This window comes from Oncorhynchus clarkii, chromosome 28, assembly GCF_045791955.1.
Source record: "Oncorhynchus clarkii lewisi isolate Uvic-CL-2024 chromosome 28, UVic_Ocla_1.0, whole genome shotgun sequence".
Taxonomy (NCBI): Eukaryota; Metazoa; Chordata; class Actinopteri; order Salmoniformes; family Salmonidae; genus Oncorhynchus; species Oncorhynchus clarkii.
The window spans coordinates 36,189,310-36,216,425 of NC_092174.1; the positions used below are offsets into that span (position 1 = coordinate 36,189,310).

At 42.4% G+C, this 27,116-nt stretch overlaps 1 protein-coding gene across 1 annotated transcript; it reads left to right on the top strand.

The window, feature by feature from the left end:
- Nucleotides 1-7,826: 7,826 nt before the first annotated feature.
- On the top strand, nucleotides 7,827-27,116 carry LOC139387192 (one cut homeobox 3b). Its single transcript, XM_071133259.1, has 2 exons — nucleotides 7,827-8,892; nucleotides 26,731-27,116. The coding sequence occupies exons 1-2, from the start codon at nucleotides 7,827-7,829 to the stop codon at nucleotides 27,114-27,116; spliced, it is 1,452 nt and encodes a 483-aa protein (XP_070989360.1).

The window sequence follows — 27,116 nt, forward strand, 5'->3', positions numbered from 1 at the left end:
CTCTCCCTCCCTGTCCCCCTCTCTCTCCCTCCCTATCCCCCTCTCTCTCCACTATCCCCCTTTCGCTCTCACTATCCTTCTCTCTCTCCCACTATCCCCCTCTCTCCCCCTCTCTCTCCCACTATCCCCCTGACACTTGCCAGCTGAGATCAATAGGTTATTGATCAACTCTCTCTATCGCCAGCCCACCAGACTAATCACCTTAACACCAGCCCAACTCTCTCTCTTTCTCAATCTCTCTTTCTCTATCTCTCTCTCTCCCTCCCATCTTTCTGTCTTTGTCCATTGCTCGCTCTCTCTCTCTACATCCCACTCCTTCTCCATCTCCCTCTCTCGATCACACACAGTCAGAAATATCAACAAAACCCTGTCAATTGTTTTATGCTCACAGAGCAAATGCTGAGTAATTGTTGTGCATTGATATATGCCAAACGTCAACACCAACCTCATACTGAAAGTAAGGCAGTATCTATATCATATAAATATCCCTTTATAATACTTACAGGACAGGTATTGCAGATGCCCAACAAACATCTGTGGCCAACTGGCCATGCATTATAAAAAAAAAGGCAATGGCAAGCATTCTTCATCGCTCTCCCTCACCCCCCTCCCTCCCTACCTCCCTTCCTACCTCCCTTCCTTTCTCTCAGTCTGTCTTTGTTTGTTGGCTAAATTGCTATGCGTATGAAGCAGGCATATTTCTCTGCCTCTTACTGTAGCCGACTGGTGGAGGAGCAGACATGTTGGATTAGGGCGAGGAATTGGATGAAAAAGCAAACAACTAAATACATTTTGTTTGCTTACTACATAATGTTATCTATTTACCCTCTTAATAAAAGGCTCTAGAGGTTGTATAGGTTTATGTACATGCATATTTTTTAAATATTCAACATGTCATCAAAATCCTTCTACTGTTTTTGTATGACATGCATGTACTTGCAATCATTTCGAAAATATGCAGCCCCTGACATTAGCATGGGGAAGTTCATATAGTCATCTTGTTCCATCTTACTAGCCGTAAGCGTCCTCTAAAGTCTAAGCTCTCAGTAGCCAAAATGGCTTCCTCTCAACTCCTTCACCTGAACTAATGTGACAAAATTGTTCAAGCAAATTCCTGCCCCAGAAAGCATCCACAACATTGTTTTCACCTTCGCTGTGACTATTGGGATGCACTCTATTTGACTCAACATATGTTCTCGTTGTGTCAACATTCCCGTCTCTTATTGGCCAGAGACTGTTCAATTATCTAATAATAGGACTTTCTATTGGTCCGTGAGGATCAAGGGTATGAGGGGTGTTGTATTTTCAGGTGGTGTTAGAGGATCAATGTATCCCCGTTGGGCGTTGCTGTGCTGTGAATGTATAGGTATATCTGACTGTATATTTAGACAATGCCTCTGTGTGGAGAAGATAAGATATTCCCATATTCTCTTAACTAGACACAGCAAATTAAACCGACAAGCCTCTGGAGAGGTGGAGGTGACCTCTGACCTATAGAAATACAAGGTCTAGAGTGTATTTGCCCATCAAGATAAAGGAATTGATTTGGTTGGGCATTTGAATGGGCATGTTGTGATCTACACAGTATATATATCTATCTGTCTTGGAACACTATGGATGAAAGAATGGAAGCTCCTCCTTTTCCTCACCCCATACACCCCTGCCACTCCTTACTGTATTTTCATAAACACGTGCCCATGTTAAAGAATGCACATATAAGCACGTTCACACAAGCACACACAAACACATGCATGCGCACACAAGCATAAGTGCACACACGCACGCACCTCCCTGCAGAATTGATCGACTATTCCCTCTCAATCCATCTCTCCTTCTGTTACTTAGCAACCAGGTTATAGGAGTTTTATTCCACTGTATTTTCAGTAAGTAAAGTAGATATTATTCATATTAACGTCAGACCCACATAATGTATGCAGCATTCTATATTTTAAGTGGGTTTATATCTTTATTGATGTATTGTTCGTGTGGAGTGTTACAGAAAGTGATCTGGAAGCCATTATCGAGGCTATACCATAGGAGCCACATATTGGATCAGAAACGGATTACATAAAATGTTAACACTTCCTCTCTTTTCCTTATTGATCATACGAGAGCAGCAGAAAAATATATATATAGAATATTAAATATATGTTATATTTAAATGTAATTATAGCAAGGGATTATAATTGTGTCCAGAAAAAATCTACCCTATTGGTTGGGTTTCTGTCACAGCACAACCAATCGATCAGTCAATCAATCAATCAGCCAATCATCCATTCAGCAGATCAATAAATTAGTTAATACAAAGATGAATGAATGAAGGACAAAAATGTATTGGAGACAACAGGAAATTATGATCATGATATACAAGCAATACTGAAGTGCCGGTTCAGAGACGTGAAGCCTCTCTTCTCATATACCCCGGATCTCTAATTGGATCACACCCACATACAGTCCATATCCTACTCATGCTATTTTCTAATACGGTCATTTGCTGAAAATTAGATAAAAGAATGGTGAAAATAGACAAAAGGATGGTGATGGTGATGGTGATGGGGATGGTGGTGATGATGATGATGATGGTGATGATGATGATGATGATGATGAGGAGGAGGATGACTTTATTCTTGACAATGGCGTAAGGTCTATTTTTGTTGTTGTTATAAATAATACCAAATTTCATTTTTGTTTTTATGATATTGATGTATTTTACTGATATATTGATTAAAAATGTTATATAATGTATATGTTACTATTTGCAACAACTTTAAGAAAGCTCTAATGTACTAAGTATTATAATTATTTTAGAAAAACTTCCATGTTTAGACTACTTCATTTTATGTACTTATTACAACACGAAAAGCCATTTTGATACTCCTGAAATATCAAATTCAAAGCCGTTTGAACAAACCATTTGCTAAAAAACGTTAAACTTTGTCGAGTTGGTCTATTGGGATAAGTAGCCTATCGAAGAAAGTGTTTTCGTTAGTTATGTGAACGGTACAGGCCTCTTCTCACATTCACATACATATCTCAACGAATACTGAGACCTCTTGTGTTTTAAGAGCTGTATACCCATTTTAACCGGAAATGGGGGCTAAATATTTCAATTAAAGTTTGATAAACAATTAGCCTGTGGGTTACATAAAAAGCATAAATTACATAAAACCAAATAAACACATTTAATGAATTGAGTATTTTGAATAACTAACCAAAAATGATCTTGTCAATTAAATTGTCACACAGCCTATCTTAGCCTATAGCAAATAACACTGCATTGTTTAAAGGTATACAACATATATATATTTTTAAACGAATATAGCAACTTCAAATGAATCATTAGTTGTTTACCTAAAATAGATACATTTAACAACCTTTCGATTTCTATTCACTGGATATTGATTACCAATCGTATCGATAGGAGCAAGACATAGGCCACCCTTTTCATTATTCTGCCCACAGTCAGTCAGCCGTTGCACTCCAAGAGCAATCCTCTGTTTTGATGAAAAGCATGAACCATGTGAAAGTCAGTTTATTATACTTCAAACTACTTTATTGTTTATTCATTGTGTTATAAATATAATGTGTGAGAGTCAATATCTCCATGTCATGTGGATGTAGGCCTATTTTAATTTATCAAAAGAAATCGAGCAACCAACAGTAACAGCTATAGACACGTGTATTTTTTTTCTTCTTAAAAATGAACAGAAAATTGATTTCATAGATGAGGGATAATTTGCTGTTTTTAGGAAATAACCATGACGAAGATTGAGAAGTATGTAGAGTGGTCAATAAATCAAATGACCAAATAAATTCTTAAACTTGGTAAAATAATTAAGTACCAGTACTACCCAGAAGAAGGAAGATTTTTGTGTTCCAAAAAATTACGTTTATTCAGTTTTCTTTATTAACAACTTGACTCTCCTATTACAAAACTTAGAAAAGAGAAACCTCAAATCATGCTTCAAATTAATATTATTCATATTATTTTGTTAACAATACAACTTTTTTACCTTTCAAAATAACAGGTTGGTTCTTGTGTGTGTTTTTTTAAAGCAGTGTGATATTCTAAAAGCAGTAAGTTATTCGCTCAAGACTAAAAATATACAGTAACACAATGTATACTAAATATACTATACTAAAGCTGAAAAAACTTGAATCGGAAGATCTTTATAAATAAGGCTGCCTGTCATAATATTCTTCAAAAGGAATTCAAACATTTAGTTCACTTCCAAATATGTACGCATTGCCTTATATCAACAGCTATAACTCAGATGCTCCAAAAAATATAATCCGGCTATTTTCCACACACAAAGGTGATATTGTTTAGTTCCATCGTACCAGCCCAGACAACAGGTGCACGCAAAACTCACAGTTAGGGCATCTGATGTCGTGATCTCTGGAAATATTCGGTTACCCGCTACCTGTTTTTGATATCCAAGTGGGTGCGCTGTTCAATTAGTAATTACTTTGTCCAAATATTTTGTTACACTTTTGTACATAAACGTGAAGTGTTTCTAACCAATTTGTTTGATAATATGAACACGAGACCTGTTGATTTACTGTTCAATTTTAACCAATTAAATAAAAGACTAAATATATATTCAAAATAAGGTCAATGGTCACTAGAGAGACTGAAGTGTGCAGCCATCATGCAATCAAAACCGATATAATTAATGAACAGGATTATTAAACATAATAACAAAATTCCTTATTGTTGTCAGAGTAGTTGCATCCTTTAGGTGTATCATTCCTAAAAAAAATCTGCACAGTTCAGAAAAGTGACTTGTACCGTAGCCATATGCATTTTGAGATTTGAGTCATTTGTAGGTCTACAATTTATCTTGGTGGACATCCAGTAAACATATCCTCTCAAAACATCACTGAACTGGTACAGAAAACAACTACTCCAATAAACATATCCTCTCAAAACATCACTGAACTGGTACAGAAAACAACTATTCCAATAAACATATCCTCTCAAAACATCACTGAACTGGTACAGAAAACCGGGCCAGAAAACAACTACTCCAAAAGTGCAAACGAGCCTGGTCCTAGCTACAGGTTTGTGGTTTAAAGCTGACTTACAACTTCCACAAAGGACACACACACACAGACGGAGAGCTGAGTGTGTGTGACTTGGGTCAGACGGGCAGTATCTAACATCCATCACTATAGCGCCTCAGAGCCAATACCCAGGGTGAAGAGACGCTGCGCATGCCGAGCTAACCGATTCTCTGGCGCTCCAACGGTCATTTATTTCCGATAGCGGCTGGTGGGCATCGATAGAGGGAGAGTAGGCTAACCCAGGGAGACATGTTCACACGCTGTATGCTTTTTAGAGGTTACAACAGTGTGACCAGTGAAACCTTCAGTAGGCTACCCATTTTATTCAACAGTGTCTAATGTCTTCAATGTCTATTGGCCTGGTAAAGGGAATACCTAGTCTGTTGAACAACTGAATGCATTCAATCGAAATGTGTCTTCCTCATTTAACCCAACCCCTCTGAAAAGAGAAGTGCTGGGACCTGCCCTAATCTACGTCCACGTCATCATGCCTTGCTCAAGGGCAGAACGGCAGATATGTTCCACTTTGCCAGCTCCGGGATTCGAACCAGCGACCTTTCGGTTACTGGCCTAACGCTTTTAACCACTACCTGCCGCCTATTTACTTAGAAGTTGTGCTTTCAAGTGCGTTGGAAATGGAAATGACATAATATTTACATAATAACTTTGTTGTTTATTACAGATTCTCGAAACAACTACTGTACTGAATTATCTTAGTGCTGTTATTACACCATACATGTGTTAATCATAAAAATACCATCTGTGAAATAAAGTTAATAAATAAAATAAATTGTTATATTATAGCAAATTATTCATATTATTATTATTAGGCCTAGTAAATAGTAGTAGCCTATTAGTAGTATATTTGGCCAAGTATTATTATTATTATTATTATTATTATTATTATATACATTAGGTTATTGTCCAATCTGTCCTGAAAAAGTTAATAAGATGGAATCTCATGGTCACCAGTAAAGTTTTAAAAAATATCTGAAAACAATATAAACATGCCTGTAGTGCGAGATCAGATCTATAAAAGAGCATTTTAGAAGAAAGAACGTGGTTATTACGTCTACACGTTCACATGTCCATGCTGTTTTTTGGGCCAAACAAATTGCTCTACTTACCAGCCGAGTGAAATTCAGCACGCTGGACCTCAGAACTTCAGAACGCTGGACCTCACTGGACCTCAGAACTTCAGAACACTGGACCTCAGAACTTCAGAACGCTGGACCTCAGAACTTCAGAACGCTGGACCTCAGAACTTCAGATCGCTGGACCTCAGAACTTCAGAACGCTGGACCTCAGAACTTCAGAAGGTTGGACCTCAGAACTTCAGAATGCTGGACCTCAGAACTTCAGAACGCTGGACCTCAGAACTTCAGAACGCTGGACCTCAGATCTTCAGAACGCTGGACCTCAGAACTTCAGAACGCTGGACCTCAGAACTTCAGAACACTGGACCTCAGAACATCAGAAGGCTGGACCTCAGAACTTCAGCACGCTGGACCTCAGAACTTCAGCACGCTAGACCTCAGAACTTCAGCACGCTAGACCTCAGAACTTCAGAACACTGGACCTCAGAACTTCAGAACGTTGGACCTCAGAACTTCAGAAGGCTGGACCTCAGAACGTCAGAAAGCTGGACCTCAGAACCTCAGCACGCTGGACCTCAGAACTTCAGAAGGCTGGACCTCAGAACTTCAGAACGCTGGACCTCAGAACCTCAGCACGCTGGACCTCAGAACTTCAGAACGCTGGCTGGAGTTTAGAATGAAACGCTTCAGAACAGGATATGGTTTGCCCTTTTTTCATAACATCATCATGCACGGCGTTAGGATTCTATCTGTGTGACCTCTCCACCCCCTAACAGGGTCAGGCCACATCATTCATCTCTGTCAATCAATACATTGATCAGGTTTATCACTAAGCGCATAAATGCCAAACCATTCACTCCGTGGGAAAACAACGTTTATCTGTAGAAGGGACACTTGTGCAGAGTGAATAAAATCAAATTGTGTGCATACTGTGATGAAGTATACTCGGAGAGATAGATTAGAGTTTGTTACTTTTAAAAACATTTGGCTTTTACATTTAAATCTCTCAAGCACACGCGCGCGCGCACGCGCGCACACACACACACACACACACACACAGGTGCATGACTTGATGCCAGACCCCCTGGCACAGACGTCTGTTCAACGTATATTCCATTCGACATTGGTTCAACGTATATTCATTGAAATTACGTGGAAACAACGTTTATTCAACCAGTGTGTGGCCAGTGCATACTCTTCACACATATACAGTGTGTTCTGTCTGTGAATCCCACACGAAAATAATGCGCGTAACCGCCCCCGTTTTAAATACACAGGGGCGCGCCCACATACATCTTGATACCCGGCTCAGCCAATTTTCAGTGGAAGTGTTGTTGGACAAGGGATGAGATATAGCCAACGAGCGCCTATAACACAGGACAACAACACAGCCAAACGTGGACGAGGACTTTACGCGATATTTACCTACCTTGGAACAAGATAAATTATTTACAAAAACCATGTTGGATTGACTGGAGAAAAACTAATCAATGGATTGGTTTTGAGATCGTTTGGTAATATTATCACTTCAGGAGTCTGAGAGAGGGAGAGTGAGCGCGCGCCTCTGTCTGTGTGTGTGAGTCTGGGTGAAAGGACCGAGAAGGAGCGGGAGAGAGAGGGAGGGGAGGGAGGTGGTATCAGGAAAGATATATTCTTTCAGTGATGGAACTCACAATGGAAAACCTTGGAAACCTCCACGGCGTCTCGCACTCACAGGCCGGGGAACTGATGAGCTCCACGCACGCCCGACAGTCCTCCGCCCCTTCACACCGGAACCTGGTTTCTCACGCACACGGCCGGTCGGCCATGGTGTCTAGTATGGCCGCGATCCTGGATGGTACCGGGGACTACCGGACAGACCCCTCGGCGCTCTCTGGCCACCTCCACCCGGCTATGAGCATGTGTGAGTCCGGGATGAGCCTGAGCAACACCTACACCACCCTGACCCCTCTCCAGCACCTACCTCCCATATCCACGGTCTCCGACAAGTTCCACCACCCACACCCACACTCCCACCACCACGCAGCCGCCCACCAGCGACTCTCCACGGGGAACGTCAGCGGGAGCTTTACGTTGATGAGGGATGACCACCGTGGGCTGGCGTCTATGGGAAACCTGTACGGCCACTACCCTAAAGATATGTCCGGCATGGTCCATGGGTCACTCTCCCCGTTGTCCAACAGTCTCGGCTCTTTGCACAACTCACAGCAGACGCTCTCAGCCTACGGTCCAAGTGCTCACCTTACTAATGATGCCAAGATGCTCTCTCCCGTGACAGGCTTCGAGTCCCACGCCGCAATGCTGTCCCGGAGCGAGGAGCACCTTGCCAGGGGGTTAGGTGGCCATGGGCATGGCATGATGTCCAACCTCAACGGGATGCACCATCCGCACAGCCACCTTCACTCCCAGGCCAATGGGGCAGCGATGCTGGCCGAGCGAGAGAGGCACGGGGCTGGGTCCGGCCAGGGAGGAGTGTCGGGAGGGCAGGCGGAGGAGATCAACACGAAAGAGGTGGCTCAACGGATAACGGCAGAGCTGAAGCGCTACTCAATTCCCCAGGCTATTTTCGCCCAGAGGATCCTATGTCGGTCCCAAGGAACCCTCTCGGATCTTCTGCGGAACCCCAAGCCGTGGAGTAAACTCAAGTCAGGCCGGGAGACGTTTAGGAGAATGTGGAAGTGGCTCCAGGAGCCCGAGTTTCAGCGGATGTCTGCCCTTCGGTTGGCGGGTAAGATGCTTCTGGTCTCACGGCCTTTCTCGTGTGGGCTGCTTATTCAACAGCCGATCGTAACTATTGACGTTTTACGCATAAAAGCGTAGTTTGTTCAATCTTTTGTCAAACCCTCTCTATTTAATGTTACGATAAATAACTAGCTGTATAGGCTACTACAATGAACCTGATATGCTATATATAACTTATTTTAGGCTAAAGACGTCCAGCGTTGTAAGAAAAATCACAGTAAAACGAACGTTATACACGTCAGACAAAACCACAACTTCCAAACGATTCAGCACCATAGTCAGTGCAAAACGGGTGCAACAAAAACGAGACCAAGTACGTCTTAAACTTCAGAGCAGACTTTGTGAGAGAATCTTTCTCTCTTTTTAAATCACCGTTTTTGTTGTTGAGAGACACAGTATCTGCGGTACAGTGCAAGTGATTGCATGATATCCCTGTCAGCATTTGTTGGTGTGACACGTTCCAAGAGAAACTGCACACTGTTACACCTCAGCCCAACGTTAACAGGGTTTTTGTCGGCTACCCATGCAGCCTGATATAACCATTGAGAGGACCTGGACATTTCATAGTCATGTAAGCCTAATATGAGGCTCTGGTGTATTATGGGGATATGTGTGGTCTGTTACGCGCCAGGCCGGATGTGTGTGTGTGTGTAATAATACATTGCATTTGTAGAGCACTTGACATTTACAGACAGACATCACAAAGTTATTTACATTGTGTGCTTTAATAATAGGGGAAAACTATCAAGGTTGGTATTTATTGTTCTTAGTATTGTTCTGGAGGCAGCTCTGCAGAGAGGTTACTAGCTGGCACGCTGGCATAGCCACAAAGTCATACAAACTGAGTTTAAACCTAACCGTAACCCTAACCTTAACCACACTGCTAACCCTAATGTTTACCCCTAACCTTCAATTAAGATCAAAAATAAAAATTTTGTTTTCATTAATTTTTACGATATAGCAGCTGGCCCATCTAGCGGATATCGCTCAGTTCTGCCTCCAGGGCAAGATTCCTGACAATACATGTCAACCTACAAACTAGTCGCGCAGGAGGAGAGCGCGTCAGAGGGGCGCGTGACCTCTGGCTGCACGGTCAATACGCGAGTTCCCACTCTCCCCTTTTAAATGTGGCACATGGATCAATATTCGAATCCAGACCTGAAATACAGCTAACCACATGGCCGCGCCGGGTTTTCATTTAGGCAGCTTATGTAGTTTAAGGTCTAAAATTAGACTAGATAGGCCTATGGGTTGTCCCGTCTGTCTACCACTGGCATCCTCCTGCTTTGGTGACGCAGGCGTTTAGTTGCCTGGTCGAATACCGAATACTGACTCGTATCACCGGTTACCTGCCTGTTAAGTTTATTTCGAAATTTAAAATGCTGTCGAGCCTATCCCTTGGCCGTAGAAAAACATTTACTATAAAATACAAACTATTTTCGTACAAAGGCATTTTCTTGCCACGGACACATTTTCACCACCCAAATAAAGGCCACAAAGACCTTCGTCATGTTTTAATTAGAATTTTTCTCTATGCGGTTGATTTGTTTGATTCATTTTTATCACGTTTATGTTTTCAATCGTTGTCCAGTCAATGATTTCAAAACAAGAGACATTTGAAATGATTGTACAAGAAAAAAATATAATAAACCCCAATGAAAAACTTATAGTTAGAGTTGTTTTTCCAATTGGTTATTACATTTCTGAGAAAATGTATAGTTTTACTGTAAAACAGGAGGGATATTTTCAGACAATTTCAGACAAAACCATGTTGTGCCCAATAATGTTTGTACCATGTTTTGTGCTGCTACCATGTTGTGCTCCTACCATGTTGTGTTGCTACCATGTTGTTGTCATGTTGTGTTGCTAGAATGCTGTGTTGTCATGTGTTGCTGCCATGCTATGTTGTTGTCTTAGGTCTCTCTTTATGTAGTGTTGTGGTGTCTCTCTTGTCGTGATGTGTGTTTTGTCCTATATATAAAGTGGGGCAAAAAAGTATTTAGTCAGCCACCAATTGTGCAAGTTCTCCCACTTAAAAAGATGAGAGAGGCCTGTAATTTTCATCATAGGTACACTTCAACTATGACAGACAAAATGAGAAAAAAAATACAGAAAATCACATTGTAGGATTTTTAATGAATTTATTTGCAAATTATGGTTGAAAATAAGTATTTGGTCACCTACAAACAAGCAAGATTTCTGGCTCTCACAGACCTGTAACTTCTTATTTAAGAGGCTCCTCTGTCCTCCACTCGTTACCTGTATTAATGGCACCTGTTTGATCTTGTTATCAGTATAAAAGACACCTGTCCACAACCTCAAACAGTCACACTGCAAACTCCACTATGGCCAAGACCAAAGAGCTGTCAAAGGACACCAGAAACAAAATTGTAGACCTGCACCAGACTGGGAAGACTGAATCTGCAATAGGTAAGCAGCTTGGTTTGAAGAAATCAACTGTGGGAGCAATTATTAGGAAATGGAAGACATACAAGACCACTGATAATCTCCCTCGATCTGGGGCTCCACGCAAGATCTCACCCTGTGGGGTCAAAATGATCACAAGAACAGTGAGCAAACATTCCAGAACCACACGGGGGACCTAGTGAATGACCTGCAGAGAGCTGGGACCAAAGTAACAAAGCCTACCATCAGTAACACACTACGCCGCCAGGGACTCAAATCCTGCAGTGCCAGACGTGTCCCCCTGCTTAAGCCAGTACATGTCCAGGCCCATCTGAAGTTTGCTAGAGAGCATTTGGATGATCCAGAAGAAGATTGGGAGAATGTCATATGCTCAGATGAAACCAAAATATAACTTTTTGGTAAAAAATCAACTCGTCGTGTTTGGAGGACAAAGAATGCTGAGTTACATCCAAAGAACACCATACCTACTGTGAAGCATGGGGGTGGAAACATCATGCTTTGGGGCTGTTTTTCTGCAAAGGGACCAGGACGACTGATCCGTGTAAAGGAAAGAATGAATGGGGCCATGTATCGTGAGATTTTGAGTGAAAACCTCCTTCCATCAGCAAGGGCATTGAAGATGAAACGTGGATGGGTCTTTCAGCATGACAATGATCCCAAACACACCACCCGGGCAACGAAGGAGTGGCTTCGTAAGAAGCATTTCAAGGTCCTGGAGTGGCCCAGCCAGTCTCCAGATCTCAACCCCATAGAAAATCTTTGGAGGGAGTTGAAAGTCTGTGTTGCCCAGCAACAGCCCCAAAACATCACTGCTCTAGAGGAGATATGCATGGAGGAATGGGCCAAAATACCAACAACAGTGTGTGAAAACCTTGTGAAGACTTACAGAAAATGTTTGACCTCTGTCATTGCCAACAAAGGGTATATAACAAAGTAGTAAGATAGACTTTTGTTATTGACCAAATACTTATTTTCCACCATAATTTGCAAATAAATTCATAAAAATCCTACAATGTGATTTTCTGGATTTTTTTTCTTCTCATTTTGTCTGTCATAGTTGAAGTGTACCTATGATGAAAATTACAGGCCTCTCTCATGTTTTTAAGTGGGAGAACTTACACAATTGGTGGCTGACTAAATACTTTTTTTGCCCCACTGTATATATACAGTATATATATTTGTGTTAAATTCCCAGTCCCCGTCCCCCGCAGGAGGCCTTTTGCCTTTTGGTAGGCCTTCATTGTAAATAAGAATTTGTTCTTAACTGACTTGCCTTGTTATATAAAGGTTCCGTCCCCTAATCATGGTGAAAATATTCTCACTCTGTATAATAGCTGAATATTCCATTGACATATCATTTCCGTTCATATGGTTTAATAGTTTAATTTACTCATAAACAAACTGTAGAAACAACTAGGCTAAATCATACAAAGCTTATATGTGATCCCATTACATGCATGTCTTTTCTCCATTCTAATCTGTCAAAAGGAAGATCCCTCTGAACACGGTGTAGTGGTGTGCATTCTCTTGTGATTAGTGCCCAGAGGGGTTGATTTTAGTACCCCTCCCACAACTTTCAATTAAATCATATACATCTGAATGGCTGATGAGTTATTGACTCATGATAAGTGTGTGTGTGTGTGTGTGTAAGCCTTTGTGTGTGTGTTTGTGTGTCAGCAAGCATGTGTTGAGTTGAAATGCTGATCGCACCAAATCACAACCAAGTTTCCTGTGTGTATGTGTTCAAGAGTAGCCTGGTCCCAATCCTCCTATTTCATTGTCATACCATGCATATTTGACAAGGCATTGAACCAACACAAAAAAAGGAGTTGGTAAAATCACAAACAGACGGGATCAGCAGGCTAGTTCAAGGGTCCATAAGGACACAGACTGTTGAAGCTGCTAGCAGGTTGTTGGAGATGGTGTTCTTGTAGTACATCATTTTCACAGGTGTTACAGTGAATACCACTGATTCCTCTGCACTGTCACACGGTCTACTCTACAGGTCAGACAGGGCAACAGTTGTTTGAAGTTGTACCACTACAGAACGGATACTGGTGCAACCTTTCCTGATAGGAATCTAAAAAAAAGACAATGAAAAAGCCAGATAGTTAGGTAGATAGATATATACAGTTGAAGTCGGAAGTTTACATACACTTAGGTTGGAGTCATTAAAACGTGTTTTCCAACCTCTCCAGACATTTCTTGTTAACAAACTACAGTTTTGGCAAGTCGGTTAGGACATCTACCTTGTGCATGACACAAGTAATTTTTCCAACAATTGTTTACAGACAGATTATTTCACTTATAATTCACTGTATCACAATTCCAGTGGGTCAGAAGTTTACAAACACTAAGTTGACTGTGCCTTTAAACAGCTTGGAAAATTCCAGAAAATGATGTCATGGCTTTAGAAGCTTCTGATAGGCTAATTGACATAATTTGAGGTAATTGGAGGTGTACCTGTGGATGTATTTCAAGGCCTACCTTCAAACATCATGGGAAAATCAAAAGAAATCAGCAAAAAAATTGTAGACCTCCACAAGTCTGGTTCCTCCCTGGGAGCAATTTCCAAACACCTGAAGGTACCACGTTCATCTGTACAAACAATAGTATGCACGTATAAACACCATTAGACCATGCAGCCGCCATACCGATCAAGAAGGAGACGCGTTCTGTCTCCTAGAGATGGACGTACTTTGGTGCGAAAAGTGCAAATCAATCCCAGAACAACTGCAAAGGACCCCGTGAAGATGCTGGAGGAAACAGGTCCAAAAGTATCTATATCCACAGTAAAACGAGTCCTATATCGACACAACCTGAAAGGCCGCTCAGCAAGGAAGAAGCCCATGCTCCAAAACCGCCATAAAAATGCCAGACTACTGTTTGCAACTGCACATGGGGACAAAGATCATACTTTTTGGAGAAATGTCCTCTGTTCTGATGAAACAAAAATAGAACTGTTTGGCCATAATGACCATCGTTATGTTTGGAGGAAAAAGTGGGAGGCTTGCAAGCCAAAGAACACCATCCCAACTGTGAAGCACGGGGGTGGCAGCATCATGTTGTGGGGGTGCTTTGTTGCACTTCACAAAATAGATGGCATCATAAGGCAGGAAAATTATGTGGATATATTGAAGAAACATCTCAAGACACCAGTCAGGAAGTTAAAGCTTGGTCGCAAATGGGTCTTCCAAATGGACAATGACCCCAAGCATATTTCCAAAGTTGTGGCAAAATGGCTTAAGGACAACAAAGTCAAGGTATTGGAGTGGCCATCACAAAGCCCTGACCTCAATCCCATAGAAAATATGTGGGCAGAACTGAAAAGTCATGTGCGAGCAAGGAGGCCTACAAACCTGACTCAGTTACACCAGCTCTGTCAGGAGGAATGGGCCAAAATTCACCCAACTTATTGTGGGAAGCTTGTGGAAGGCTACCTGAAATGTTTGATCCAAGTTAAACAATTTAAAGGCAATGCTACCAAATGCTAATTGGAGTGTGTGTAAACTTCTGACCCACTGGGAATGTGATGAAAGAAATAAAAGCTGAAATAAATCATTTTCTCTACTATTATTCTGACATAGATAGATAGATAGCTGTAGCCGTATAGCTGTGCTAGTGATTGTCATTAATAGTGTAGCTCTGTCCTTTCTCTGTTTGCCTGGCTTTGCACATAGGAAATCAATAAAGCTGCTTCCCATTCCCAACCCCCTCTGTCTGTCTGTCTGTCTGTCTGTCTGTCTGTCTGTCTGTCTGTCTGTCTGTGTCTCTGTCTCTGTCTCTGTCTCTGTCTCTCTCTCTCTCTCTCTCTCTCTCTCTCTCTCTCTCTCTGTCAGTCTCTCTGTCTGTCTGTCTGTCTGTCTGTCTGTCTGTCTCTCTCTCTCTGTCTGTCCGTCTGTGTCTCTCTCTCTCTCTCTCTCTCTCTCTCTCTCTCTCTCTGTCTGTCTGTCTGTCTGTCTGTCTGTCTGTCTGTCTGTCTGTCTGCCTTTCTCTCTCTCTCTCTCATTTTGTCTCTGCCATCTTCTCTGCAATTCATCAGAAAAACATGACCTATCATCCATTATGACTGCCACTAGAACAGGACAGGCTGCTTCAGTGGTCTGGAAACCCACACACTGCAGGAAACAGAGTTGAGGGATAAAGCTCGAGGACTGGAAACCCAAACACTGTAGGAAACAGAGTTGAGGGATAAAGCTCGAGGACTGGAAACCCAAACACTGTAGGAAACAGAGTTGAGGGATAAAGCTCGAGGACTGGATACCAAAACACTGTAGGAAACAGGAGGGATAAAGCTCGAGGACTGGAAACCCAAACACTGTAGGAAACAGAGTTGAGGGATAAAGCTCGAGGACTGGAAACCCAAACACTGTAGGAAACAGAGTTGAGGGATAAAGCTCGAGGACTGGAAACCAAAACACTGTAGGAAACAGAGTTGAGGGATAAAGCTCGAGGACTGGAAACCCAAACACTGTAGGAAACAGAGTTGAGGGATAAAGCTCGAGGACTGGAAACCCAAACACTGTAGGAAACAGAGTTGAGGGTTGAAGCTCGAGGACTGGAAACCCAAACACTGTAGGAAACAGAGTTGAGGGATAAAGCTCGAGGACTGGAAACCCAAACACTGTAGGAAACAGAGTTGAGGGTTGAAACTCGAGGACTGGAAACCCAAACACTGTAGGAAACAGAGTTGAGGGTTGAAGCTCGAGGACTGGAAACCCAAACACTGTAGGAAACTCGAGGATAGAAGGAAATCCATCTGCTATAATGTGATAAATATGAGGAGGAAAAGCTGCAAATCTATTGTGTCATTTTAGTGTAAGAGCTGTTTGAAAAGACCACTTGAATTTTCAGTCTGTTTTGGTGGGATGGAGTGTTGGCCTGCCTGGTGACATCACCAGGCAAAAAATGAGTTACCAGACCAATAAGAAAGAGAGTTCCAAACCTCTCTGCCAATCACAGCTAGTTTTCAGTTTTCCTCTCCTCACAAAGACCACTCCCAGCAGGTCCTAGCAAAATGATTGCTTTGCTAAGAAGCATTTTTCTTCTTCTTTTTGACAATTTGAATTTAAAACCCAGAAATGATTTGATATTGATATAAAAACGTCTGCATTGGACCATTAAGTTGTCCTTTGTGGCTCAGTTGGTAGAGCATGGCGCTTGTAACCCCAGGGTAGTGGGTTTGATTATTCCCTGGACCACCCATATGTTAAACATATGCAAGCATGACTGTAAGTTGCTTTGGATAAAAGCGACAGCTAATTAACATATTATTAAGCCAGGATTTGGTCTATGGTGTACAGCAGTTGTCTTTGTGGTTGATTCTTTCTCTGCGACTGTGTCAGTTGGTGTTCACCAGGGTGTTAGAGAGCTACAAGGTAGGCATGCTTTCGCTCCAGCACAGGACTAACATATGTGATTCAACTATACCACTTGAGCTGTGTGAGGTACATGGCGTGAGGTGGGGAGCTGTCCTTGTTCCTGATCATTCAGACTGTGATTCTGAATGGACAGCTGGTCCCAGGTGTGTCATTCGTGATAGTGGAGGTAGAACTGGGACAGAGCGAACAATCTGATCATAAGTCAGATGTTGTTTGATCATATTCATCAGGGTTCAATGCTCAGAACATTGTTGTTATTATTAGACGTTATTATTAGAAATGTGATCTACAGAATGGAATAACACTATTTATAAACTGGTTGGTTCGATCCCTGAATTTTGATTGGCTGACAGCCGTGGTATATCAGACCATATACCATAGGTATGACAAAACATGTATTTTTACTGCTCTAATTACATTGGTAACCAGTTTATAATATCAATAAGGCACCTCAGGGGTTTGTGATGTATGGCCAATATACCACAGCTAAGGGCTGTGTCCAGACACTCCGCGTTGTGTCGTGCATAAGAACAGCCCTTAGTCGTGGTATATTGGCCATATACCACACCCCCTCATGGCTTATTGCTCAATTATATCCTTATCTCTCTGTTGTGGGGGCGCCCATACCCCAACACTGCCAGCGCCATTCATATATTTTGTAGACCAATGTCTTTGATGCCGTTTATGAAAGATTAATGCCAATCTGTAGTTTAGCCCAGTGTTCTTGGTTTATGCAATTAAATGCAAATGTTCAGATCGCTGCAAGTAAATGAACTCTATCAAAACGTAAACAAAAAGAGTGATATGTGAAATAAGAGAGCAGGGGCTGGTATTGATTCAGGGTTGGGGAGTTTGGGCTTTGTGTGAACAGGCTGATAGAGGTAGGGTAGTGAAAGGATCGATAGAGACTTTAATAATTGATAAGCATGAGGGAGAGGGAGATGGAGGAGAGTGGAAGGAAGAGAGAGAAGGAGGAGTAGAGTGGTGTAGCCCTTGTAAGAGACTCACTTCTGGGTAAGCAAAGCAAATGTGTGGTTAACACACAGCGTCAACCACAACCCCGACATACGTGTGGTACCTACAAACAGAATTGTGTATAACATGCTGTTTAAACCTGTAGAAAAACACCAACATCACACTTCAGACATTAAATGAACTGGGTTACTAAGAATGCACTGGTTAAATATGTGGTCAACAACAACTGCATATCCTAACACTTTTGAATTGAACCTTTATTGAAACCTGAAAGTAATTTTATGATAAATAATATCTTATAGAAAGGAGACAGATTTACATAGAATAGCCCTCGCAAGACAAAGGCAGTGTTTTTTTAACAGAGGATTCTAGTATATGTATTCTGCCATAGTAACGATCCATTTCTGCTTATGTCAGCAAAACCACCTTAATGCAATCCAGGCTTGTGATGTCATTTCGTTTTTAAAGGTTGCTATGGTTTATGGGGTATGTAAATGCATCTTTATGTAGGCATGCACATTGTACTGTGCGTGTGTGTGTGGGTGCGTGTGCGTGTGTGTTTGTGTTTGTGTGTGGTGTGTACATGTGTGATTGGGTTATACAGTGTGTCTGCACTATACATGTTCAGGCTTATCTGACTCGCTCAGAATCGGTATCGATTTCCTCTCCTCTCCTCTGCTCTCTCTCTCTCTCTCTCTCTCTCTCTCTCTCTCTCTCTGTCTGTCTCCCTCCATCTCTGGCACTGCACCAGCAGAAGCCAGCCGAGCAGATCCATCCCTCCCCTTTCCTCCCCCTCCTCTCCCCTCTGCATCATTGACTCTCCCATCAATGGTCCTCCCTGCTACTACAGAACAAACATCCATGTTTACTGCTACCAGCGCTCCCAGTCTCAGAATTATATCTTCATCCATGTTTCTCAAACGTCAAATTTCGAAGTTGCAATCCAAGTTCAGGCATTAATTCCAAGTTATTAAGGTTAGGCATTAACTCAGAATGGTTCATGGTTAAGGTTTGGGTAGCGCTATATAAAACCCATTATTATTGTTAGTGTTATGAAGACTATCAAAGGGGAATAGGTCAATATTTACATATTATATACAATCATTCTCTCATCTGGGCTGTAACGGAGGAATTTATTTTAAAACATAAAAAAAGCCTAAATTGTCGAATTATGTGTAGCCTTGTAAAAGGTAATGAAAGACTGGGGATCAGATCTCTGCATGAAAATTCGTAGACACGCTCAGCTGGGAGGGTTCGGCTGGAGATGTGCTGTTCGTAGTTCTGAACATAGTTCTCTCCGTATAGGCGCTGTCCGTGGCTCTGACCATTCATTCTCTCGGTATAGGCTCTGTCCGTGGTTCTGACCATTCATTATCTCGGTATAGGCTCTGTCCGTGGTTCTGACCATTCATTATCTCACTATAGGCGCTGTCCGTGGTTCTGACTATTCATTAGCGCAGTATGGCGCTGTCCGTGGTTCTGACCATTCATTTTCTCAGTATAGGCGCTGTCCATGGACTGAACAAAGTTGGCACAAATTACAACAGCATTCGTATTTACATTCTGACCGGAATATATAACGTTTGGTGGCAACATTGCGCCCCTTAAAAAGATGACAAGCTGACTTATCCAGTCCCTATTCCCTAAATTTCAGTTTTGTAAACCCTGCAGTGCAATTCACTAGGCTACTTGAAACCTGTGTGTGTGTGTGTGTGTGTGTGTGTGTGTGGATACCTATTCTCATGTTTAGAATGTACAATAATAACACTAACGTTACATTTACACAACTTCAATCACATTAAATGGAAGACGGAAACATAACATGAGGAACGGTCACCGGTTTATTTCATTTATCTTTTGGAATAATAATATATGTTTTGCCTACTTCTATACATATTTCACTGATGAAATTATTTGACAAAAATTTACCGAAAAAAATACAACAACTAATGATGTAAATATACCTACTTAAAATAAACATATATTTGTCTCTTTTTCTCAGAGCCAAACAGCGGAAAAGTAAAACATGGCTTGCTGAAATAGTCAAGTCGTGCATGATATGATCTAAATGTACACGAATCCGCATCAGTTACTTTTTCCTATTTTCATAAACAATTGTAAATATGCATGATTAAATACGCATCACTTATTTCTCGGTTTCCTTAGTTTCATCTATTTATTCAATTTGTTGCTACATATTATTATTTTAATTATTTTAACGTGGAGGAAAAACAAAACCATGTTCTGAACTCTAAATTCCCTTATTTTAACCGTGTAGCCAAATTAATTTAGCCCTAAGAGCCTGTGACATAGGCTATACATGTGTATTTTTTAAAACTTTATTTAACTAGGCAAGTCAGAACAATTTCTTACTTACAATGACAGCCAAACCCGAACGACGCTGGGCCAATCGTGCGCCGCCCTATGGGACTCTCAATCGCGGCCGTTTGTGATACAGCCTGGAATCGAACTAGGGTCTATAGTGACGTCTCTAGCTCTCGGGTGCAGTGCCTTAGACCGCTGCGCCACTCGGGAGCCCGAGAGGCTCAGGCATTGCCTTTTCAACTCAATACTAGTGCTTGACTTGACAGGAGCTAACCGGCACCTGAAATGTTCTACTGCTTGAGCTCCTGTTTCTCTTAAATATAAACAGTACCAGCACCGAAATTACTACCGAACACTTTTTTCAGTCCAGGTCAAGCACTGCCCCATACTACAAACACCATACGAATAAAATGTTTAAAATAAATATCGTGTACACAATAGCATAGCTTTTAAGAATAAATTGCATAACAAACTATTTCTGAAACCTTATTGTCCTATCGAATAAACAGCAGTTGTCTCCTTTCACTTTATAGGCTATGCCGCGAATAACAAATGGCTATTTCGGAAATATTTAGGTTCACAATATTGTGAATTATTTTCCCAAACATTCATTGTTACAGTTTGCTAAAATAATAGCTGCAATGAATATATAATGTAAATGCATGTTGAAAGGTGCAGTAGCAACCACAAGATAATTCAACTGCAATTACTTGCTTGGCTTAGGCTACATTAGAAAGCAAAGGATTTCATCAACAAATGAACGAAATGTTTCAGCAAAATCAATCCATTTTCAATTAATTACAGCAGCTTCTAATATAGGGACGGCGGTTGCTTGGCATGCCTTTGTGGGAACCCAACCGTTGACTGTACAGAATGCATTGGCTCTAATCAATACAATCAATGAGCGTAGATCTCAAAGGTGTGACGGACAGTGATTGATTGACATAAACTGTTTCTCGCCTGCAGTAGTCCGGCCGGTAAGGGAGAAGGCTCGTCTCACCGCACGCAAAACGCGATCACGTCATTCCGCCCCAGCCTCGGTCCCAGGCACACCGCTATAGCAGCACGGTGCGGTCAGTTATGAAACACACACACACACACACACACACACACACACACACACACACACACACACACACACACACACACACACACACACACACACACTCAAAGTTGGGAGGGTAAAATACAGCACCTTTAAGGATCCTTTGAAAACACAGTCATTTTAATGAAATAACATTTTCATCATCAAAACTAAGATAATACATATGCATTGAAGTGTTTATACATAATCCCCTGCTTGCCAATGTTTGTGTCAGGATTTTTGCAGTGTTTGCTGTTTGCACATGCCTATTTGCATATTTTTTCAGGCCTTCTATGCAAATGTTTCAGATAAGCTTCTGCAATTGTATAAACCTATAATAACATAGTTACTTTCACCCAAACTGTGCTCGGAACATTGTATTTATTTATTAACAAACACACCGATATTTGCGTCAGTTGGAAGTCATCAGCGCCTTTATGTAGGCTACCCTGGTGCCTTTTCCAGCCTAAATAATGTCCATCCTATGATTCTCACCTGAGTCCAAGGTAGCTTCCTATAAGGGTACTATCTCCCAATAGCCTAATCCCTAGATTAGGCCTACTATAGCCTTACACTGTAAATCCCAGTGTATAGGCCCTATCTAAGCTTCTCTCCTGTTTCCTCCATGTCCTCCACGCTGTCACGTGGCAGAGCTCACAGCAAGGAAGTCTAGTTCTACCAACCACCTGCTACCCTTCTCATCGTTAAGTGTGACGTCACGCGTACACGACTTTGTAAGTGTGGGAGCGAATCATTATGATCAGGAGGGAGGCTAAACTTCCTTTCTTTTGCAATTTAACATTTCCAAAAGGAAAGAGACTGCATGAGAAGGAGAGAGTAGGTCTACAGTGTACGGTTGTTCTTGGTAAATATATGTAAATCAATTATTTGAATGCTGTGGTAACTGCGCAAAACAAACCTGGATTTGAGATTTGTGGTGGGTTACCACAGATTCTAACAACTCAGTGGCAGTCATGTCATGTAGCAATACATGAAGTATAAACTGGGGGGTTCGAGTCCTGAATGCTGATTGGCCGAAAGCCGTGGTATATCAGGTATACCAGGGGTATGACAAAACATTTATTTTTACTGCTCTAATTACGTTGGTAACCAGTTTATAATAACAATAAGGGATCTCAGGGGTTTGTGGTGTATGGTCAGTATACCACGGCTAAGGGCTGTATCCAGGCACTCCACATTGTGTTGTGCATAAGAACAGCCCTTAGCCGTGGTATATTGGCCACATACCACACCCTCTCATGCATTATTGCTTGAGTATAGAGGAAGCGCCTTTGACCTTTGACCTTATAAATTGAAAGTAACTTGAATGGTGCTTGATGCAGTTGGTTTGATTATAATTAACCCAGAGGTTAAGTCTCACTCCGTAAGTCTCTGGATAATAGCATCTGTAAGAACAATATTGTGTAAAAAAATATAGCTAAAATATATTGACCATTCTAAGTAGAGTCCTGGGGGTAACTAGACAAATTGTCTAATTGTCTAATTGCTGACACAAAAAAGTGCCGTTTGGAAAAACATTGATAATGTGGATGAAGGTCATGCTTAGACAAAGTTACCTCCTAGTGCAGTATGTGTTAACTTCTTGTACAGTTGATTTCTCATGTAGGCTATGCTGTAGGCCTACCGTGGGGGTCTGGCTCTCAAGTGTTTGCAATGCTACTGGTTGAGCTAATGGGAGAGAAAGGAAGGGGAGAGTGGTGTTGGCATTGTAAAATGGCCGGTAGCAGCAGTTGTCTGAAAACAGGCATTACGTATAAAATGATCAGTATATTAGCACTAGTATTCAGTCATTACATTAGTCAGTATTGAGTTGAGTTGAAACGTCACTTAGAAAGCCAGGGGAGAGCTTGGCAAGGCCGAGCCTAAATGAATTGAATAAACGTTCCTTGAAATGGGTTTGAAGAGCAGATCAATCGATATGGGGACTATCAATCTGAGGGCAAATTAAAACAATTGAGAACAACAAGGGGAGCAACAGACGAAGCAGACTGGAGTGGATGGACTGCTGCTGTGCATTTGACCCAGAATGCGGAGAATAGTGGAACACTATAGAGTTAGTGTGAAGTGTGGTATGTGTGTGTGTTTGTGTGTGTGTCAGTCCACAGTTGTTAATGTCAGACTGAAGACTTGCAGAGAGACAATTAGTTGAGTAATTTCTACCTATAGGACTGAAGGACAAACAAACCTGAGATATATCATATTAGCTTGAATGGGAGAATAAATGTCAGAAAATAACTGGGCAGATATTTGGAGTAATGGGGATGTATGAAGGTCAGCATAATATGCTTTCAGAGACATAAAAACAGACCACACACACTCCCATTGCCCCCCCCCCCCCACACACAGCCTACAGTATAAAAACAGATCACACACACTCCCATTGCCCCCCCCCCCCCCCCACCACAAACACACAGCCTACAGTTTATTGGCCTATACGCACACATCAACCTCACTGCCAAATCACGCACACACACACACACACACACACACACACACACACACACACACACACACACACATATTGATCGCCTCCACACAGTCAAATCTGTTTACTACTGTGGTCTAAACCTGCCATTCAGTCATCCATCATTTTCATACAGCACCTCCACATTGCAGAGAACATTACTCTCAGCCAGACACACACACACAAACACACACACACACACACACACACACACACACACACACACACACACACACACACACACACACACACACAGTAAGAGGAGGAAAGGCATTCCTTTGTGTTTTTCTATAACTTCAATACCAGTCTGACCACGGCTCTTTGTTCCTCCTGAGATAAACAATTTCTTCTCTGGCTGTCTGTCACATGCTCGCTCCCGCTCTCTCCCCTGCCGTGAGTGGACTCGTGCGCGTGCTCAAGCATGCACACGGGTGTACACACACACACACACACACACGCACAAACGCACACGCACGCACGCACGCACACACACACACACACACACACACACACACACACACACACACACACACACACACACACACACACACACACCGGGGGCTCGTGGATCAATATGGATCGATTGGGTGGGGAAGGGAGCCCTGATTACTGGACCAAGTGTTCAGGAGAAAACCGCGGAAAATCAATCATTGCAGCTTTTAGGGCAGCAGTACAGAACGGCTCAGAAACGCTAGGCCTACTATAGCAGCCGACAAAGCAAGAAAATACTCTCCACTCCACCACTCCACTAGCTACCAATGCAGCGCAGAGAGACACAAGGCCGATCACTGTCAAGGCAACAGTATAATAGTAACTAATAGTAACAATAGTAACTAGTTCATCTCCAAATGGAATTAACACACACACACACACACACACACACACACACACACACACACACACACACACACACACACACACACACACACACACACACACACACACACACACACACACACACACACACACACACACGCGCACACACGCACACGCGCACACACGGACGCACACGCACGCACACGCACGCACACGCACACGCACGCACGCACACACACACGCACGCACACGCGCGCGCGCGCACACACGCACACACACACACACACACACACGCGCACACGCACGCACGCACACACACGCACGCACACACACGCACGCACACACGCACACACGCACACACGCACACACACTAGCTGAACTACCTCTCATCTCACTGTTTCTCTCAAAATCACATCATGTCTCTGTTGGGTAAATACACCTCTCCTCCTATCCCCTCTTTTCTTTTCATCTGTCCTCCCACTCTATCACTCTCACCTCTCCATCACCCAGATGACCTGTCCGTCCGTTCACTATATCATTCCTTCATTTATCCTTCCATCCCTCTGTCCCTCCACCATTCCACCTGACAATCAATCTGTCTTTTCATCCATCCATCATCTCCCACCTACACCAGTTGACGTTAACCGTCCATCCACCCCTCCCCCACCCTGCCTGCATCCAAGGATGGGCAAAAATCACCAAATATCAAATAAAATAAAGTACAAAATACTTGTATTTTTTTAACGTATTTAATTCAAATAATTTTACAATACAAAATAATTTTGCAAGTAGCCGGCTGAACAGCAACAACATTCTCAGTAACAGTTTACATAAACTTTTAACTTGCTATGACTGTGATATGTTGTTGTTTATCTTACTTAATTGAATGCACTGACTGTAAGTTGCTCTGGATAAGAGTGTCTGCTGAATGACAAAAATGTCAATATATACTGTATGTGAAACTGAACATACCTAAAGGAACCGCAAAGAACTCTGGGTTTTATGATGTATTATTGGCCTTGTTTCAGGGTGGAGCTCATTACAATAATACTATATTGATTTTTACATTTATATTTAGTTCATTTAGCAGACACTCTTATCACCCCATAGTGCCATCAGAATTCTGATACCAATGAAGGCTGAACTGCTATAAAAAATGGTATGAAAAAGTATTTTGAAAATACAAATTACAGCTCTCAAAATTATCTTTGTTACAACAAATATTGGATTGTAGTTCAGCCCAGTTCAATTCAAATGACAAAATACTCAGAAGTAACTGAAATAGATATTTCAAATACACAGAACAGAAATACTGCTCATCTCTGCCTGCATCCCTCCTTTAATTATGTCCTCCCCACTTACTCCATCCCTCCTTTAATTATGTCCTCCCCACTTACTCCATCCCTCCTTTAATTATGTCCTCCCCACTTACTCCATCCCTCCTTTAATTATGTCCTCCCCACTTACTCCATCCCTCCTTTAATTATCTCCTCCCCACTTACTCCATCCCTCCTTTAATTATCTCCTCCCCACTTACTCCATCCCTCCTTTAATTATCTCCTCCCCACTTACTCCATCCCTCCTTTAATTATCTCCTCCCCACTTACTCCATCCCTCCTTTAATTATCTCCCCCCCACTTACTCCATCCCTCCTTTAATTATCTCCTCCCCACTTACTCCATCCCTCCTTTAATTATCTCCCCCCCACTTACTCCATCCATCCTTTAATTATCTCCTCCCCACTTACTCCATCCCTCCTTTAATTATCTCCTCCCCACTTACTCCATCCCTCCTTTAATTATCTCCCCCCCACTTACTCCATCCATCCTTTAATTATCTCCTCCCCACTTACTCCATCCCTCCTTTAATTATCTCCTCCCCACTTACTCCATCCCTCCTTTAATTATCTCCTCCCCACTTACTCCATCCATCATTTAATTATCTCCCCCCCACTTACTCCATCCATCCTTTAATTATCTCCTCCCCACTTACTCCATCCATCCTTTAATTATCTCCTCCCCACTTACTCCATCCCTCCTTTAATTATCTACTCCCCACTTACTCCATCCATCCTTTAATAATCTCCTCCCCACTTACTCCATCCCTCCTTTAATTATCTCCTCCCCACTTACTCTTTCCTTCCCTCTCTTCACCCCCTCTCCATTTCATGTAGTAGGTTCCTGTTTGAGATATACTTTTGTATATTATCAATATTGCCAGTAAAATGAGGTCCAAATTCAACAATATGGGCAAATGCTCTTGGAAAGAGCTTGGAGGACAGGAGGAAACTAAACCCTCCCCCTCTCTTCTCCCCGTCTTCTTCCTCTGCAGCCTGTAAGCGGAAGGAGCAGGACCAGGGTCGTGAGAGGAACCTGGTCCCCAAGAAACAGCGGTTGGTATTCACGGACCTGCAGCGCCGCACGCTGGCGGCCATCTTTAGGGAGAACCGCCGTCCATCCAAGGAGATGCAGATCACCATCAGCCATCAGCTAGGCCTGGAGCTCTCCACCGTCTCCAACTTCTTCATGAACGCTCGGCGACGCTGCCATGCCGACCGCTGGGGGTCCACTGGAGGCGCAGAGGGGAACGAGCACGCGGGTGTGCACGGGAGCGTGCACGGGCACGGTCATATGCAGGCTCATGGGAACAACAACAACGCCGGTTCGTCCCCGGCACAACCGGGCACCTCCTCTGCTACCACCTTCTCCAAGGCCTGA